Here is a 20,000-nt window from a genome sequence, read left to right on the forward strand (position 1 = left end):
TGGGCATAATATAATTATGGCAGATGCTTTCCATGCAAGACAATTAGAAAAAAAAAAAAAATACTGAAAACATAGCCATGTTTTCCATGTAGCCTATCATAATTTGAGAAAAGAAACAACTTTAAAAAATAAATAAAAAAGATAGGGAAAACAACGAGGTGTTTCATGACTGGAGTTTAACGGCTTGGTTTGCGTGTTTTCTCAGGATCTTCGAGTTCGGTTCTGATATGGGCAGTAAAGCTTTACCGGCGCCGATCCCGGTGCACCCGGCGCTGCAGCTCAACTACTCGCTCCTGCAGACGCTCAACACGTTCCCCGCCGCCGTGGATCATCTGTACGGCCTGAGCTCGCTCCAAACCATGCAGATGAACCACTGGACTCTGGGCTACCCGCCCGTTCAGGGCCTCGTGGACCCGCGCTTCCCGTTCACCGCGGCTCTTCCGTTCGCCGCGCACCTCTTCCACCCCAAACACGGGTCCGTGACGCGCGTCGCTCCCGCGCTGCACAAGGACAGACCCAGGTTTGACTTCGCGAACCTCGCGGTGGCGGCCACGCAGCAGGATCCGCCCAAACCGGGCGAGCTGTCCAAACTGTCCCCGGACCGAAAGCCCGCGCGCGGCAGACTGCCGTCCAAAAGCAAAAAGGAATTTATTTGTAAGTTTTGCGGGAGACACTTCACCAAATCCTACAATCTACTGATCCACGAGCGCACGCACACCGACGAGCGACCGTACACCTGCGACATCTGCCACAAGGCCTTCAGGAGACAAGACCACCTGCGAGACCACAGGTGACCAGAGTGTGTGTGTGTGTGTGTGTGTGTGTGTGTGTGTGTGCGAGACCACAGGTGACCAGAGAGAGTGTGTGTGAGTGTGTGTGCGAGACCACAGGTGACCAGAGTGTGTGTGTGTGTGTGTGTGTGTGTGTGTGTGTGTGAGACCACAGGTGACCAGAGTGTGTGTGTGTGTGTGTGCGACCACAGGTGACCGCTCCAGAGTGTGTGTGTGTGTGTGTGTGTCAGGTCCAGCTCGACTCATTCTCGCTTGTTTTACAGATATATTCACTCCAAGGAGAAACCCTTCAAATGTCAGGAGTGCGGGAAGGGATTTTGTCAGTCGCGAACTTTGGCGGTTCATAAAACCTTGCACTTGCAGGTAAATTGTCCTCATTTGTACCTTCTGTATATGTGTGAATGACATTCTGCACCAACAGATTTTTGTTCGTTCGTAGCTCTTAATTAAAATGTCATGTTTGGGGCTGTCGATTATAGACGAGCAGTGTTAAGAAATCCTCGTGGCTTTTTCGCTCAGCTGCATGGGCCTCAAATGTTGACATTGAAGCATTTATTTTCGATGGAAAACTGAAGGGAATAATCCTTTGCTTGCTTCAAATCTGAACAGGAATCTCCTCACAAATGCCCCACATGCGGAAGAACCTTTAATCAAAGAAGTAACCTGAAAACTCACCTTCTCACCCATACAGACCTCAAGCCCTTCTCCTGCGGCCGCTGCGGGAAGCTGTTTCGGCGCAACTGCGACCTGCGACGCCACAGTTTGACACACAGCCCACAGCAGGACTACTAACTAGTGAACTAACGAGTGCTCTCGACACTCTGTTCAGGCGGACTCATGTTTGATGGACTCGCTTGCACCCAAACAGACTCTGTGAACTCATGTAAATAAAGTTTTTATTGTTATTTTTATTATCACCTGCATCTGAACTCAACGCGTTTCGATCTGTGTTCACATCTGGGAGAATTCATCGTGTAAATAAAGCGGCTGATCTCCTCACACGAGCACAGGATTAATCCACTATATTTGAGTCAAAGACAATAAAATATGATTGAGAAGAGACGGACACAATTCTGCTTTAATAAAAGAGCTATCTTTTTTCAAACGGCGACTGGACTTTTGTGTAAAAAAAACAAACTTCAAATGTTCCCCTTTTTACATTTTGTAATAATAATCTTTTATTTTATTAGAATTAAATGTCCCGACATGGTTATATAATTTTAATAATTATATATATATATATATATATATGAATGTCAGCAGTGTCCTGCAGAACTATTGGCTGCTGAGCTTTCAGACGAATAGAACATTTACAATAAAAACTATCAATGTGTACAAATATTGTATTATAATATACTATAATATTTAGCTGTCTGGACTTTCTGTGTTAGTTACATCACTAAAAGTGTAACTGTCGATTTAATTTAGTTTTCTTTGCATGTGAACTGAACTACTGTGGAGTTTGGCTTCGAGATGATTTCTGCTGTTTGAGCCGATCATTAAACAGAAAACAAACAAGCATTGATCAAATCTCTCATTTAAGGTGTAAAGTGGACAGACAGTACAAACATATTCATGCTTTCATCTAAAAAAATACAATGTGAATAAATATATTGTGTAGCCTAAATAGTTCACTATATAAATATAATTGTTATTCTATTTAAAAAAGTGAATAATGTGGAAAGCAAAGCTGCAGAAACGGAAAAAGAAGACGGACGTGTTTTGGAAGATCGTTAGAAAAGGCACATCGAAAAAAAAAAAAAAGGTAGGCTAATCTTGAGCATCGTAAATATAATAAATCATCAGTGGCACGGGTAAATTATGAGCCCGTAAAATTAAACTCTTGAAATGAATAGCACATTAATTTGTAGAGCTCTTCTGATCCTTTCGAATAAACCACGCAATCGGGTAATCCTATAAATACAACACGAAGACGAACTATTTTGGAACAGGAAACTGAAATGATTCCCATCAAAGGCCTGTGATAAAATATTCCACAAAGACAAATCTCAAAGGAAGAAGACAAAAATAGAGCAAATCTGAATGAACTGTTTTAAATAGACTCCGATCATGTAACACACGATTCCGTGGGAAAATAATGTGCATTTATTGATTATGACTGTAAATCAACGGACAGTATTTGTAAATCATCTAATAATGGGGAGTTAGTGTTTATGATGATAATAACAAGTAGCTATCATTATATTAAGTAGGCTACATATTGTCAGTATTTACTAATACAGTAGAAGCGTGTCTATAGTCAGTGTATTGTCAGTATTTACAGATTAAAGTGTATATTTAAGCTAATAAACACAAACAGTTTATTTCAGTCTCGCATCTCTTCATTTATCTCTCAATAAAGAGTAAAGCCTCAAACTAAAGCGTTCACACACTCTAAAAAACACTGGGTTAAAAACAACCCAAATTGGGTTGTTTTTAACACAACTGCTGGGTAAATATAGGACAGAACCCATATGGGGTTAAACTAACCCAAGAAGTTGGGTTATTAATTTTAACCCAGCAAATGGGTTGTTTTTTCTACCCAAAAATTGGTTATTTTTACAAAAATAATGGGTTAATTTGATTTCATAAATGGGTTATATTTTCAAAGGAATTTTTATTCCTTTTAACATTAAATATACCACATAATAAACAAACAGGACAACATTGTATTATCTTTATTTTTCTTTCAGCATATTACACTTTGTAATTACACTTTACCTCAACCAAAAATTCAAGAGATCATACAAAACTAAAAAAATAAAATTCCATTTATAAACAGTATTTAAAACAATTTCTTTCATTTTTATGGTTTGCCTCTGTAACTTTTCTAAACTGTAAATGTTTAGAAAAAAACATTTGAATTCATAAACTCCAAAGAACCACAAGGTTTAGTAATGCATTTAAAAAATAATTCATATTATTTTTAATCCATATGCTCATGAAATTCATGAACTCCAAAAAACCTCAAGGTTTTTTTTAAATATACAAATAAATACTTATTTTTAAATAATCCATATGCACATGAAATTAAAACTAAAATACTTTACCTCAAGAACTGTTTGTTACAAAGCACATTTGTTTTAAGTCTACATTATGGACCTGTTGTTTTAAGTCTACAAAATGAACACAAAAATAAATCTATGAAATACAACGTATTGGCAGTAAAAGATTTCTACATAAAAATGTAATTGATAATCAGTACGCATAAAGTAATACTCTTCCTCAAGCAATAAAACAGTTGTTTATACAAAAAAAAACAGAACAAAAATCTCATGTGCAAATAAAACTTAAACTAAAATGCTACCTCGTGTTCTTGAACCACTGTTTGTTCAAAGAACCTCTTATAATCTACTTGCAAGAGTGTAGTGCCCAGTGCAAAAAATTCACTGTTGGGGATTCACTTCCCTCCAACTCAAAAATATTATGAATAAACTCCCTAATATAGAAACAATGTTTCGGTTAGTTTACATCAAAAACATAAAACGATTTGAAACATACATTTACTGTCCCAATGAAGTGAAGTGAAAGTGATGTGACATTCAGCCAAGTATGGTGACCCATACTCAGAATTCACGCTCTGCATTTAACCCATCCGAAGTGCACACACAGAGCAGTGAACACACACACACACTGTGAACACACACCCGGAGCAGTGGGCAGCCATTTATGCTGCGGCACCCGGGGAGCAGTTGGGGGTTCGATGCCTTGCTCAAGGGCACCTAAGTCGTGGTATTGAGGGTGGAAGAGAGCACTATACATTCACTCCTCTCACCTACAATTCCTGTCGGCCCGAGACTCGAACACACAACCCTTAAATTGCGAGTCCAACTCTCTAACCATTAGGCCATGACTTCCCCTTAAACAATAGTTCTTTGTTCCAAAGCTTCTCCTGCGAGGATGACAAATGCCCGCGACGCAATGTGTCCATTTTCAAGTTACAGGACATATGGGTAAGGTCTTGATGCTTCAGCCTGCTGGAGGTACTCCACCATATTTGTTCCAACCTAAAGGACAGATAATGCAAATGAATAAAGGTGAAACAGAATGGGAGTGTCAGGGGTGTGGGTATGGGTGGTGGGTTGGGGATTCATTCGAAACTGTTTATTCAATCAAGCAGTCTTTAGAAACAATAGGTCTTGTATAGGCAGAGCTTTGGATGAGGCAAAATACCTGAAAATTATTACAGCTTGATCTGGCCCACTTTGACAGAGCCACTGACAGGGATGCTAAGCAAGTCAAAAGAGTTTTGGTAACACTTGAAATACTTTAACTTTACTTTAATTTCTACATTTAATATTCTGCCCTACAAAAGCAAAAGACCTTAACTTGCTAGAGTGTGAAACTGAAAAAAAAAAGACTTTTTTTTTATCTGTCTAGTAAAATTAATTATAGCTAGGACACTAGAAATTTGCCAGTAAGATGTTTTAGTAATGAAAATTATCTACAGAAAAAAAAATTGTGAGCTCAGACTTATTTATCCAAGATACATTATAAATTAAATTACAAAGTTCTTATGGAGCATATCTTGTCAACATGTTACTATATATAAGACTGGAATAACGATGTTGGACATTCAGCTTTGATCACAAAAAAAAAATGTTCTTAATATATTCAAATAGCAAATATTAATTTATTGTAACAATATTTCACAACATTACTATTTTTGCTGTATTTGGATCAAATAAATTCCTTTGTAAGCAGAAGAGACTTAATTTAAAAACATTTAAAAAATCATACCGATCCCAAACTTTTGAATGGTAGTGTATTCAACCTGGTGAAGTCATTAAATGATTGAAGTAAATTTCTGTAAAGTCGTACTTACAGGCTGAATGTCAATGAAAGCTTTTTTGCTTTCATCAATGCTGGGTCGGACTGTTTTTCTGCCAAATTTGTAGGGTGGAGGTAGAAGCAAAACAGGTAATAGCTTTAGTGCAAGATTTCCCTTTGCATCTGTAGGAAAATAATATTACATTCATCAACACTAGTAAAAACAGTAGCGAGTTGTCATTGAGAATATAAGGCCAGATTTACTAAACAGGTCAAATTAGCGTGAGTCCAAAATCCCATAAAAGTGTAGACTGAAGTGTAAAGTTGTGCTGTTGATCCACTGACAATATGCAAATAAAAAAAAACAGATTTTTTTCATCACTGCATTTCTATAGTAATCCTGACAGTACTATGGTGCAAGCTATTAGTAAATCTGGCCCATAATATCAAAATATTGTAGAAACATTTTAACCTTCTGTCATTTCTTCAGCTGTACATGAAAGCTTTGCTTCTCGCTCACAAAAAGCAAGATCCTGTCAGTATACCAGCCATTTTTCAAACAGTTTTGGGGCTTCATCTTAATGTAAAATGTGAAAGTCCTGTGCAATCTAAAAGCAAAAATAACAAAAAAAACTTCTCAAAAAAGACTTAATATAACTCATGTTACCATATGACAAAGACATTATGTTAACATACCATGCCTGAGGTAGTTAGCCGAGGAAACTCATGGAGGACCTCAAACATATTTTTCAGATGTACTGTTCCACCTGGCTGATGGGCTGTGTGTTGTTTCTCAGCCATTGTTTAATTTCCTCAGCTCTCTCTTCAGATACGGTTGATTCTAATGGACAAAGAAATAGCAATGCTGTTAATCAAATAGAGGCTTATGAACATTTTTTACATGTAAAAGGATTAGTTTCCATAAAAACAGAAATACTCTTCAGAGCTTTTCAACACTTTAACTAGTAAATCCTGGATGTTTCTAAACTCCATGCAAACTGATTCCTGAATTATACTGCTTAACATTTCACTTTGCTCATAATTTGCTCACAAGTCGTTCCAAACCAGTAAGACCTCCGTTCATCTTCGGAAGACAGTTTCACGGTCTCACGGGTTTGGAACAACATGAGGGTGACTTTTTAATGACATAATTTTGATTATTGGGTGAAGTAACGTTAACCCTTTAACTAAACGGGTATAACCACAATAACGTTACCGGATCTTTTTAATAATAGTAACAGCTGTTTTTTTATGGTTTATGGTCATTTTATTATGATCAATGTATGGCAATCATTCAAATTAGATGAGATAAAAGTGTCACCTCCAGCTAAAGGCTGTGGATTTGCCACCACGGACAGTCAAGAGCAGGTCTGAGGGGAAAAAACAATATATTTTAGTCCAAGATTAATTGACACTTACCTGGATTTCAAATAATAATACATTTATTAAATGAATAAATGATTAGAAATGTATTTTTATTGTGAAAAAAAACCCCGAAACGCATCAGACAGAAAAAAAATAGGTAACGTTATCTCTGGTGCTCGCAAATGCAGGATGCTTTATGATCTATCATATAACGTTAAGTGATATTTTAAAATCAGAATGGGACATTTTTGCCAATCGGTAACGATTCAATTACAAAAAGACCAATACAAACCTTTATTTCACCAGAAAAAAAGGCTGAAGTCAGTTTGTTTTTAAAATATTTTCTCCTGTAACGATCCAAAATATGCCCGCGACAGATGACCCAAAAATTGGGTTGTTTTGGCTTAGCACTGCATGCAGTAAGATGGGGGATGGGCAAGTCAAGGAATGCACGTTTACATCACATTGATCTCGTGGCATTGAAATTAATTGACTTAATGGACTTTGAAGTAAATTATGTCATTTAACAGTTAAGAAGAAACGTAAGACTTTGACAAAAGGGTCGTTTAACACATAAAAACTGAAGAAAACGTATTTACTATCCAGCAGGCATTACCAGCAAACCAAAACGAGCGAATCTGGCGGTGCATTTAATGTCATGTAAACGTGACTGTTGTCGCACATTTCTTTGCCTTTTTATCGCTCGTTCGCTCATTATTATGTTATGTGTGTAAATATGTTTAAAAATACATGTCAAATGTATAAATATATTGATACGAACCTTATTTCTCCAAATATTACAGCGTGTGTGTGGCATCCACCTCCACCTCGAATTCAGTCAGCCCGCGCTGCGCTGATCCTGCGCGGAGTTGATTTGACCCAATGAGCTGGGTTATTGCGTCCGAGTGGGGGAGGGGGTGCATTGATTCAGCTCTCAGTGAAAACGACCCAGAAAATAACCCAGCGGTTGGGTTACATAGAACTACCCAAAAACTACCCAAGACTGAGAAAATAACCCAAAAAATTTACCCAAATGGCTCAACCCAGCACTTGGGTAGAAAAAATAACCCAGGATTTTTTAGTGTGCACAGATCCTGATTAATAACGCACTGTCAGTGTCTAAATAACAATTATTAATATATGCTCGGTGTTTAGAAAGAGTGATATTTAATGGATCGTGATAATTAGGGTCCATTCATGCAGAACGCGAAACGCAGGTAACATTAATGATAAAACTTAAAGTTTAAAGACTTAATTAAACTTTTTATGTCCGTCGGTCATCTAAGCATTGTCGTTTGTATTTGAAAGAAACTGACAAAAATGTTATTTAACTCAAACTGCTATGACGCGAGCGCTCACGTCTGCTTCGCGTCAGCCCTGTGCCGGAAGTGACGTATCGACGCTGAGGCGTTGTGTATGCGGAAGTGATGGACGCTGCTTGTGTTTGTGTTTCTGTAGGAGTCTGACGCGTCGGTGAAGCTGTAAGTGTTTATGTGTTTGTGAGTGTGTGACACGAGTGTGTCGTGTGATGTTCATGTTGATAATGACAGCTTTAGAAACAGCGATAAACCTGAGCTTAAGAGTGTCGGTGAGGAAAGTAAACACAGTGATGCGCGAATGCAGTAATCGCTCTCTCACTCAGTCAAATCAAGGCCCACGCTTTAATAACTTCTGAACAAAGCCTCTAATAACTTGTAATACAATATGTGTTTTTGGCAGAGTTCGTGTTTTTAATTTCTGTCAGAAATCTGTAATGTTTCACGCGGGTTGCTGTCATTTTCAGCTGAATTCTCTCTTTAACTTCTTTAGCAGACACAGGGATATCAAAATACACAGCTCGAAGAAATTTAAAGTAATGATTAAAAATAAGAACACATAAAATGGTTGAAGAGCTAAAATTAATTAAAAAGTGAACGATTTTAATGACTGTCCTGATGGAGGAGTGAGCGTTATAACTCTTACACTTTAAAGTGAATTTACTGAAATGATACCAGAAGAACAGGTACCCAATATCACGAATTAATTCACAATATGCACACATTCACTCTTAATCTTTTGTGTAATATGCTGAAAACTGGCATTTAAAGTTTCTTGTCTGGTCTAAGAATTACATTGCATGAATTACGTATATATATATATATATATATATATATATATATATATATATATATATATATATATATATATATATATATATTATATATAATTATTTTTTTATTTAAAACGGCGGAATTTGTCAAAAGTTGAGTAGTTTCGCTTAATATTACAGTCGGTTATTTCAGATTATTATGTAAAACTAAAAATATTAATCTTACATCACGCGCTTTGACCGTTAAATCTGAAGCGTCAGTATAACCCCGCCCCTTTAATTTGATTGGCCACATCAGTCATTTTGACAGTGACGAGCGGTGTCAGAGACTGAGGCAGAAACTACATCAAAGTACAGTTAACATTTGCTAATAACAGGTGAACTAGAAGAGTCCTCTGCTCAATCTGACCGGTGCTGCAGACTGGAATTAAACCACACCTTAGTTTGGTCTGGTCAGAGGAGAACTGATGTCACCAAGGAGCTTTGGTCTTGTTTAGTTGGGGACACTGGACTGATTGCACAGACACTATTGAAGAGAGCTGAACTGGATGATGAATTACTGAATCATAAATGATCTGACTCTGTTACTGTCTTCTTGTTCTACTGACAATCTGTTTTCCTGTGTGACTCTGAAAAGCTGCTTTGACACGATCAGTGTTGTATAAAGCACTATATAAATAAAGTTTATATATATATATATATATATATATATTAGGGGTGTAACGATACGCGTATTCGTATTGAACCGTTCGGTACGACGCTTTCGGTTCGGTACGCGGTACGCATTATGTATACCGAACGGTTCGTTGGAGTAATTAATTATATTTGAAAAAAAAAAAAAGAGAGAGAGAGAGAAATATAATGATATGCGTTCAACAAGGTAGCCCAATAACCCAAACAACGTAACAGGCAACGCCCCTGACACTCCCGAAGAAGAAAAAAACACCATCTTATATGTTTATGTTAGGCTCCTCAGCAGGCGCTCGCTCACTCAGTACGCGCTGAAGGCTCGTTGCAAAATAGCCAATGCGTTTAACAGACTAGAAATGAGAAGATCCTCCAATAACCAAACAGGTCTGGTGTTTGGGTGCACTTTGGATTCCCTTTAAGCTATAATGGTGATGGCAAGAGAGTGGTGGATAAAAAAACAACGGTATGTCGCATCTGCAGCGGGAATAAAAAAATAAAAAAAACACCAGCGGGGATATATGCGTCAGTACTATCTGGGAAAAGACGAAAAAAAGGAGAAACATGCACGCAGCAAACTATCCCTGCAGCATTTAGAAACTATAGCTTACAGGGAATCCAACCCAAACACCAGACCTGTTGGTTATTTTAGGATCTTATATTTCTGGTCTGTTAAAGGCATTCGACATTTTGCAACGAGCCTTCAGCGCGTGCTGAGTGAGCGAGCGCCTTAGGGGCCGTTCACATATCGCTCCTAAAAACGCATGGAAAACGCTAAGCGCGTCTTTCTCCTCCTTTCCAAAGCGCTTGGGCAGAAGCGCTCATGAGGCGTCTGTCTTTGCTAAGCAACAATGACGTGCTCTCTCCATGAGACGCGGAAATTTCAGCGAAGGATAAATGGATTTGCAGCTCTAAAAATCGCTTGCAGTAGCGCTGCTACTAAATTTATTTCAAAATTGCAATCCATATACAACTATGATCAGCTGATCCTTCATCTTGGCTGAGCTCTCAACGTTGTTACGGGAAAGGATGAAGCTGATTGGTTAGTTCTTGTCACATGACCCGCGGTGCACTTGCGGCATTCTGAAAAGTTGAGATGTTTTTACATTTTGCTGTATCTAAAACGTATCGAACCGAACCGAACCGAACCGTGACATCAGTGTATCGTATCGAACCGAACCGTGAATTTTGTGAACCGTTACACCCCTAATATATATATATATATGCTCAGACTTTTATTATGTACACCTGGAGACCTCAGTGTTACAGCACCTGCTGCTCAGATCTGTTCAGATAAAGTTCATTATCATTCATACGTTCTGTTGAATATTCTGAGTGGAGGAAAGCTGATCAGTGCTTTCAGAGATGATCTATTAGAAATCAAGATTCATTTCTACAGTTATATAACTCTCTCTTTGTGTGTGTCTCTCTCTCTCTGTGTGTGTGTGTGTGTGTGTGTGTGTGTGTGTGTGTGTGTCTCTCTCTCTCTGTGTGTGTGTGTCTCTCTGTGTGTGTGTGTGTGTGTGTGTGTGTGTGTGTGTGTGTCTCTCTCTCTCTCTGTGTGTGTGTCTCTCTCTCTCTCTCTCTCTCTCTCTCTCTCTCTCTCTGTGTGTGTGTGTGTGTGCAGGCGTGACGGGATGTCAGGATGCTGGAGTCCTATGTTTCTCCTCTCTTGATGAGTTATGTGAACCGCTACATTAAGAACCTGAAGCCGTCGGACCTGCAGCTGTCGTTATGGGGAGGAGACGTGGTTCTGAGCAAACTGGACCTGAGACTGGACGTTCTGGAGCAGGTGAGAGACCGTCACAGCATCAACCACAGCTTTCCTTCTGTCTGCCTTTTCTGAAGGAGCTTTACTGCATTTTAAAACATGGCAGCACTTCTGAAGGACTGAAACAAATCATTCTGACTGAAGGATCTGGACATTTTCCATCACACTTCATATGTATTCCTCTGGAAAATAATGTACTGCCAGAACATCTGAGACATCTGTAATATCTAGATCTGTGCTGATCCCATACTGAGGATACTCAGGATCAGTATCTATAGTAAGATCAGGTTTCCAGATCCCATATAGTGCGTAACCTATTCTGTGTGATTGTGAAGCTGTTCCATAGTTTGATGTGAGGTACAGATCAATATTTATCTCTCTGTCATCCTTGGTTCAAACTGTGTTGTGTTCAGTTACGACAGTCAAGACGAGGAAACTCTGGAAGGTGATTCTCTGTTCCTATTATTATTCTTGATCTGTAGAGAAACACCAGAGGTTTTGCATGAAAGGACTTTATCTAGCTGGAGTTTAGTGCGGTTTCTAAAGCATGAAACCTTCTACTGTGTGTGGGTTCGAGATCACTACACCAGAGTACAGAGCTCTGTGAGTTGTGCTTCATGCACACAGTGACAAAAACTGTTAAAAGAAAAGACTCTAAACTCTCACACAGCTATAATATACTACACATCAGAATCATCTCTGTGCAGATCTGTGCTGTGACTCTGTGATGCTTCAAGCTCATCATTCTGCGCTCAGGATGTGCAGAAGTGCTCTGTGCCGCTCTTTAGTGGAGACTTCCATGTTAGAATACTCTTGCCAATGAAAGATTATTAACATCCTTTCTTGTTGTCTAATCGACCATATGCTGCTTACTCATTACTTTTTTGCTACTGAATGATCCACTAACCTAGTTTATAATAGTATTTATGTCATATATTATGATTATATATTTATTAATGTACAGTGAAGTTGTCTATATGTGTTAGATTGTGTTTAACACTCAGAAGAGAGATGATCAGGGGCACACACAGATGGTTTGGGTGTCTAGTAATATCTCCTGAGATTTCAGTCATGGTTTACTGGAAGTAGTTTGTTCGTGTAAGTTTCCTTTCAGTGTGTGATGGTTGAAGGTGAGGAGAGTAACGTCACATCTTTGTGTTTCGTTTTTGAAAATGTTTATCATTGCATTCATAGACTTGCATTTGAATAAGCAACAGCTTGGAAACAGTTGCTAAGGTAGGATTGGTCAGTAGTAAAGGGTCAGTTGATTCTGAAATCATTCTGCATCAGTTTACAAAAAATAAATAATCATATTCAGAATGAGTATAGATCAAACTTTAATCTGCCTGGACATTTAGTGTAAATCAACCGCTAACATGAACTTTATCTCCGCTGCGTGACTGTGAACAGACTTGAACACAGCCCACATTTATCTATTTTTTAAACTTGAAATGAGTCCTCGAGTGTTGTCATGTTGTTTCTTCAGAGCGGTCAGTGTTTCTGAAGTGGATGTTTGTGGATGTTTCTCAGCTCTCACATACAGATTTCTTTTCTTTCATAGTTCTTATTTGGGCAACACTGAGCTCTTGCAGTTGTAATATCTGGAAGGGATCAGTGTGTCATGTTGTGTGAATGTTTGGCTCCGCACACGCTCTCTGAGTTAGATTCAGGATATTATTAGAAGCAGCTTGCGTCGTCCCGAGCGGGAGTTAAACTTTCTCTAGTGATCTTCAATTAAAGCCACTCCGGAATCCTGTCAGGACGCCTCGGGAAGCGTTTGAAGCTGTTGTGAATTGGTTCTGTTTGATTGTGAGTGTTGAATTGCTGACGTCTGGTGTGTGTGTGTGTGTGTTTGCAGGAGCTCAAGCTGCCCTTCACCTTCCTGAGCGGCCACATCCACGAGCTGCGCATCCACGTGCCCTGGACCAAACTGAGCTCGGAGCCCGTGGTCATCACCATCAACACCATGGAGTGCATCCTCAAGCTCCGGGACGGGGTCACGGTCAGTGTCTGAATGAGATCTCGAGTCTGAGATACACACACACACACACACACACACACACACACTGTGAGCGAGTGTGAGTTTGTGTTTGGCTGAAGCACAGTCGAGGTTCATGTGTTAAAGCTCTGATCTGTGATACCTGTGTGAGCATGTTTCATGTGAATCTAATAGACCTGAGTCAGAGATGCCATATTTAATTTAAAATGCTTTAGACGAGTGTGCAGCACTGTAACTGCATCTGTAAGACAGCAGAGGGTTGAAAGTATAATCACATGAGTCTGTGACGAATCACTCAGCAATCCTGACTAACGTCATATTCAGTTGCTCACTGAGTCAACCTCGTGGCCTTCACGTGATGTTTGCACAGAAAGGCTTGTGAAGTGACGATCCGTGAAGCTGTTTGCATGCAGCGAGTAACAAAGCCAGCGGTTCCTTCATCCAGAACAGTTTCAGCAGCACTGAAGCTGATTGAGACACTTCACAGATCTAATACTGAAGAGTTCACCTCAAAGAAATATCCCGTGTTTGTGCAGAGCTTTAGTGTAGAAACTGATGGAGATTTCTGTCTGTGCTAATCGACAGCACGTCACTGACCCGACGCTGGAGAAGACGTGTGGTGTTGGTTGGCGAGAGGTGCATGATGGGCCTGGTGTTTGAGTCCAGATGGCCAGTTAGAAACACGTTTAGCAGGGAAGTCAATTAGAGCTGATTATAGCAGCTTCTGCAGAATAGATCTGGAACATGTGTGTGTTTCGCTGCACTAATATCACCCAGCGCTGCAGCTACCGCCGGCTGCGTGTTTCTGCCATGTGGAATCCAGTCGGGACGGTTCTGTTTAATTCCCAAACAGGTATTTGTTGCAGATGTGTTTCACAGAGCCGTCCTGTTCAGAAAGAACTTTTGGAAAATTGCAAATGACGTTCAGACAAATGATGTGCTGGTAAAGTTCGGCCCGGAGAGACCCGAAACCAGACGCAGCGCAGAGACGAGAAACCCTGACCGATTCAGTTCAGACATGAGACATTCTTCAGCACATGTTTGCACATAAACCGATTCCATTCAAATAAAATAAATTCACAGAAAAAACAAGAGAAAGAAAGAGTCTGTTGAATCAAAGAGTCAAAGTTCAGCTGCAGGTGAGAGAGAGAGTGTGTCTGTGTGTGTGTGTGTGTGTCTCTCAGGTGATGTGTGTGTGTGTGTCTCTCAGGTGATGTGTGTGTGTGTGTGTGTCTCTCAGGTGATGTGTGTGTGTGTGTGTGTCGTGTCTCAGGTGATGTGTGTGTGTGTGTGTGTGTGTGTCTCTCAGGTGATGTGTGTGTGTGTGTGTCTCAGGTGATGTGTGTGTGTGTGTGTGTGTGTGTGTGTGTGTGTGTGTCTCTCAGGTGATGTGTGTGTGTGTGTGTGTGTCTCAGGTGATGTGTGTGTGTCTCTCAGGTGATGTGTGTGTGTGTGTGTTGAGAACAGAAGGAGGTGAGCAGTGTCCGCTGTGTGTTTCTCTGATGATTAATGATCTAATGAATGTAGTTTGTTTTTACAGTTCCTCTGAGCAGCGGAGTATGATGCAGTAGAAACATCTGCAGGCGTTTCATGTGCAGGATCTGCTCTGGATCTGCAGCGGCGCAGCTCTCAGTGAGATGTGCAGACGTGCTGCGCTTGTGCAAGTGTTTGCAGATGTGGAGGTGTGCGAATAATGTCCAGTAGATTCTCAGAGCAGCTCCTCCTGGTCTCTGCGCTCAGTGTTAATCTCTCGGTGTGGTGTGTTTATTATATCTGCTGGTGTGTGTGTTGTTGTGTCAGACGTCTTCATGAACACAGCTGGAGCTGATGGAGGCGTGTGGTGTGGCTGCTGAAGGGCTTGTTGATGTTACGGAGGTTGACTGAGTGTGTTTAACTCTGGGTTCATATGATGCTGGTCTCGGGTCAGAGGTCACCGTGGCTCACGTGGGGGGTGTAGAGGCCGTTACTGATGCAGTAAAGTGAATCTCTCCAGTAAATCAGAGGCTGTTATCAGTGACAAGCGTCCTGGGATGTTTGCGTCTGACCTCGACGCTGCGCTCGTCTGATTGTTTTTGCTGCATCTTCACTCTTTCATCACAAACACACAGCAGACTGCAGCAATAAAGGAGGAATAAACATTTACTGCTGTTTATCCCACAGTGCATCTGTGAAGAGCTCTTCATTCCTTCAGACACACACACACACAGCCAGAAAGTGTATTAAAATCTTAATTGTCTTCTCATCTGTTCTCGTGTCCCTCTCAGATGTTGTGTGTAAGGGTGTGTTGTTTCTGTGTGCAGGATGATAATGAAAGCTGTACGTCCAGTTCGACCAATCGCAGCACCTCTGAGAGCTCTAAGGCCGCGTCTAAACCTCGACGGGTGCAGCAGGCCCCCAGCGACCCTGACCTGCCCCCAGGTGAGTGATGTTGTGAAGGCCGCGGGGCCACGGTCCCTCCCTGAGGAGCGGCTCTTATCTGGAAAGCCTCTTAAAGACCCCCATCAGAGCTCAGCACACTGTTTGTTTTCATTGAAGCTCACACACACACTTACACACACATAAACTTACACTCACACACCCACACACACACACACACATACCCACACACACACTCTTTTACTCAAGTAACTTTATATGCAGTTTTTTTTGTGATTTCACACATTGCTCTATATGTTTTCTCACTGTGAGGGAAACTGGCCTCAAATCTTTGCTCCACAGACACTGACATGTTTTTAGGGATCAGCTCATATGAGAAAGTTTAATGTCATGATGGATATGAAATCGATCTGGTAATTGATGTACCTGGACTGGGGTTAGATGTGCAACAGTGTGAGTGCAGTGTAGTGACACACGATCAGAATAAAAGATGAAACTGAGCGACTATCAGTGTGTCTGCTGATTCTGACAGCTTGTTATTCAGATTCATATTTAGATGATTTATGCTCATGCCATCAGTGTTTTGGTTTGTTGCATTGATTTAGTGAAGCTCAGAGGAAGGTAGTAGTTTCTGTGATTGTCTCCTGCGCGTCCACACAGGGTTATGTCTGGATCCTAACCGCAGCTGATGTGCTCGGCGGGCAGGAAGAGGCCGGGGCAGTCTGAACGCCGCTCTTGGCTCGACTAGCACATAAAGCAGTTGATTTTTCCAGATATTTTATGACTGGAGTTTTTCGTCCCCACGGGCCGCAGCACAGGTGCAGCTGAAGCAATAGTTTTTAGAGAGATGAAGGTGGACGGAGGGAAAGTCACCCGCTCCGTTCGCTAAATTGGATCCAGAGAGCACTAACAGGGAATGACTTTATGACTGTGAATGCAGGTGCTTCACACACACACACACACACACACACACACACACACACAGACCCGCCGTTGACCCGCGTGTTCAACACACACCAACACATGACTGACACATGCAAACCAGCGTACAAAACATCACGGCGGTGATCATCGCCCGCACACACACACACACACACACACACACACACACACACACTCACACACACACACACACATGAGTGATGCCCACAGGAAGTGAAGCACCACTGGGACCCCGCACTGATTTGTTCTTCACCTGATCGTGAGGCTTTGAGTTTGTCGGATTATGATCCGCGGCGCTCCAGAGCTCATTAATAAAACACAGCGCTCTCGCACAGGAAGACAAACATTTGAGTTGGACAACAAGGAAAAAGCATTAAAGTTTTATAAGTTGAAGTGGGACTGTGAGCATTCAACAGGACTGAATAATGCCATTGGACTGCGGTTACGACCATTTAGTGCAGTATATTTTCATATTTTATTGCTGAAACTCTGGTTTGTAATGTTTTCAGTACCTTGGTGCTTTGTTGAGTAATGACCTTAGAGCGTGGATGCTGTTCAACGGGAGCTTCTGGTTATGAGCTGCTCTGTTCACACACACACACACACACACACACACACACACACACACACACACTCACACACACACACACACACACACAGATGTTGAATACACTAGGGCTACACAGTTGATCAGTGAGATTGTGATTATAGCTGCAGTGAACTAATCCTGAAAAGTGTGAAGTGTTTTGTTAGTGAGAGTGAGACGCAGCGAAACGAGAGTGTTCCCGGTGTCAGTAACGGCAGACGCGGTGTGAAGCAGATTTAAAGCAGGACTCCTGATGAACTGATCCAGGCACTGAATGATGGGATGCTGTAGTTTTGTCCCTGTGTTCGCTTTCTGTGTGCAGTTTATTTATTCACTCATCACAGTAAGAGTTTTTCAGGCTGCTGATCAATGTGAAGTGCACAGGTCTTCTTTACAGTCATGCTTTTACAGTCAAGGGGAAATAATGTACATGTGCGTCAGACATCTTTGTTTGTATCAAATGTCTCATTTCTTTATTTTTAATTTTTTTTCAGCATCTTGTGCTGCATTTTTCTTTGAAGACTTATAAAGTGTGAGCGTCCCAGTGTTTGATTGTTCCTCCTGCTGTCTGTAGGGTACGTGCAGAGCCTGATTCGGCGAGTGGTGAATAACGTCAATATCGTGGTCAATAATCTGATTCTGAAGTATGTGGAAGATGACATCGTGCTGTCGGTCAACATCACGTCTGCGGAGTGCTACACGGTGGACGATCTGTGGGACCGAGCCTTCATGGACATCGTCGGTGAGTTTGGTGAATGAATGTAGGGTCAGTGCTGGTCAGTTTGGGGTGTGCGAGTCAGTGGAGAGTGTTTTTTGGTTAGGCCAGATTAATAGGTTAGTAACACTCGGGTCAGGGTGGGAACAGGTATGGTTTTTTGGATTTAGTTGATTTTGTAATTCTGCTTTATAAATATTCCTTGGAATTACACAAATGAAATGCATGTGCCAGAATCATTATTTCAACAACTGCTTAAACATGTGCACAAAACTCCTCAGAAGAGATGATGTTATTCTTTCATAGTCTGACACACACACACACACACACACACACACACACACACACACACACACACACACACACACACACATTGAACTTTGACCCTTTGAAGTGCTTCTTTAGAGTCAGCTGCTGCTGAGCTGCATCACGATCTGAAGAGCAGCTAATAAACCTGATGAACTGCTGCCGCCAGCGCTCTCTCTCTCTCCCTCACACTCTCTCTCTCTCTCTCTCTCTCTCTCACTATCTCTCCGTCTCTCTCTCCCTCACACTCTCTCTCTCTCTCTCTCTCTCTCTCTCTCACTATCTCTCCGTCTCTCTCTCTCTCACTATCTCTCCGTCTCTCTCTCTCTCACTATCTCTCCGTCTCTCTCTCCCTCACACTCTCTCTCTCTCTCACTATCTCTCCGTCTCTCTCTCTCTCACTATCTCTCCCTCACTCTCACTCTCTCTCTCCCTCACACTCTCTCTCTCCCTCACTCTCTCTCTCCCTCTCTCCCTCTCTCCATCTCTCTCTCTCTCTCTCTCTCTCTCTCTCTCTCTCTCTCTCTCACTATCTCTCCGTCTCTCACACTCCCTCTCTCCCTCTCTCCCTCTCTCCGTCTCTCTCTCTCTCTCTCTCTGTAGCTCCTGACCTGGTCCTGAGGAAGGTGATCAATTTCTCCGACTGCACCGTGTGTTTGGATAAGCGTAATGCCAGCGGGAAGATTGAGTTTTATCAGGACCCGCTGCTCTACAAATGCTCCTTCAGAACTCGTCTTCATTTCACCTACGACAACATCAACGCCAAAATCCCCGCCGTCTTTAAAGTAAGCAGTGCATCTGTGGTGTGTCAGGATGAGGTCTGTGTTCTCGTGCATCACCGTCTCTGTGTGTGTGTGTGTGTGTGTAGGTGCACACGATGGTGGAGAGTCTGAAGCTCTCTCTGACGGACCAGCAGCTGCCCATGTTCATCCGGCTGATGGAGCTGGGTGTGGCGCTGTATTACGGAGAGATGGGCGTCCATCGAGACGCAGAGAAGGAGGAGAGCGGCTCGCTTCGAGAGAGTGTCTCTGGTGAGTTTCTCATTCTCTTGAATGGGTTTGTTTCTGAGGCTGAAGGACTCACTGGATCAGATGTGGTTATTGGTTTATTGCTCTGGAGACTGTCATGTGTGTCTCAAAGCTTCTCAGGAGAGAAACAGAGGCTGAGTGAGAGATTTAATTAAAGCGTGTCAGAATGTCTGTGAGAAGTGTGTGATCCTGCAGAGACGCTCGCAGTGAGGTTTACACACATTCCAGTGCGCTGACAGCAGCTGATCTCATCGTGTGCTGCAGGTCTGATGGACGCGTCCGATCCGGCTCTGACAGGGCAGTACTTCCAGGGTGAGGATGAAGATCAAGGATGGATGTCGTGGGCCTGGTCCTTCGTCCCGGCCATCGTGAGCACCGGAGAGGAGGAGGGCGAGGGCGAGCCTGGAGACACACCGGAGTCTGGAGCCGCTCGCCCCCTGCAGAGCTCACCCAGAGACCCCATAGTGTCTGTCGGCTTCTACTGCACCAAAGCCTCCGTCACATTTAAGGTGAGCAGAAAAAGTAGAGGAAAATGCAGAGACAAATTCTCATACCAAATACTGATTAGTAAGTGT

The 20,000-nt window shown here is 41.8% G+C and overlaps 2 protein-coding genes and 1 long non-coding RNA gene across 5 annotated transcripts in view; 2 read left to right on the plus strand and 1 right to left on the minus strand.

The window, feature by feature from the left end:
• osr2 (odd-skipped related transciption factor 2) overlaps positions 1 to 1,893 on the plus strand; it is a 5,844-nt gene extending 3,951 nt beyond the window's left edge. For 2 of the 3 annotated variants that reach the window (XM_026227970.1, XM_026227968.1), the window contains exons 2-4: positions 206 to 790; positions 1,055 to 1,154; positions 1,401 to 1,893. In XM_026227970.1, coding sequence (XP_026083755.1) covers positions 228 to 790; positions 1,055 to 1,154; positions 1,401 to 1,583 — 846 coding nt within the window. In that variant the 5' untranslated portion in view covers positions 206 to 227 and the 3' untranslated portion in view covers positions 1,584 to 1,893. The remainder of the gene's footprint in view (positions 1 to 205; positions 791 to 1,054; positions 1,155 to 1,400) is intronic. The other variant, XM_026227971.1, reaches the window with a different exon arrangement.
• Positions 1,894 to 4,422: 2,529 nt separating this feature from the next.
• On the minus strand, positions 4,423 to 8,153 carry LOC113059448 (uncharacterized). Its single transcript, XR_003278092.1, has 6 exons — positions 7,708 to 8,153; positions 6,883 to 6,931; positions 6,258 to 6,402; positions 6,034 to 6,169; positions 5,617 to 5,744; positions 4,423 to 4,798 (listed from the first exon to the last, which is right to left on the minus strand). It is a non-coding gene; the product is annotated as an uncharacterized LOC113059448 (long non-coding RNA).
• A 134-nt stretch (positions 8,154 to 8,287) lies between these two features.
• The window catches only part of vps13b (vacuolar protein sorting 13 homolog B), a 79,351-nt gene continuing 67,638 nt past the window's right edge, over positions 8,288 to 20,000 (plus strand). The window contains 8 exon segments of the mRNA XM_026227972.1: positions 8,288 to 8,407; positions 11,330 to 11,494; positions 13,332 to 13,475; positions 15,773 to 15,890; positions 17,951 to 18,118; positions 19,001 to 19,182; positions 19,266 to 19,428; positions 19,690 to 19,934. Coding sequence (XP_026083757.1) covers positions 11,348 to 11,494; positions 13,332 to 13,475; positions 15,773 to 15,890; positions 17,951 to 18,118; positions 19,001 to 19,182; positions 19,266 to 19,428; positions 19,690 to 19,934 — 1,167 coding nt within the window. The 5' untranslated portion in view covers positions 8,288 to 8,407; positions 11,330 to 11,347.

This window comes from Carassius auratus, chromosome 41 (genome assembly GCF_003368295.1).
Source record: "Carassius auratus strain Wakin chromosome 41, ASM336829v1, whole genome shotgun sequence".
Classification (NCBI taxonomy): domain Eukaryota; kingdom Metazoa; phylum Chordata; class Actinopteri; order Cypriniformes; family Cyprinidae; genus Carassius; species Carassius auratus.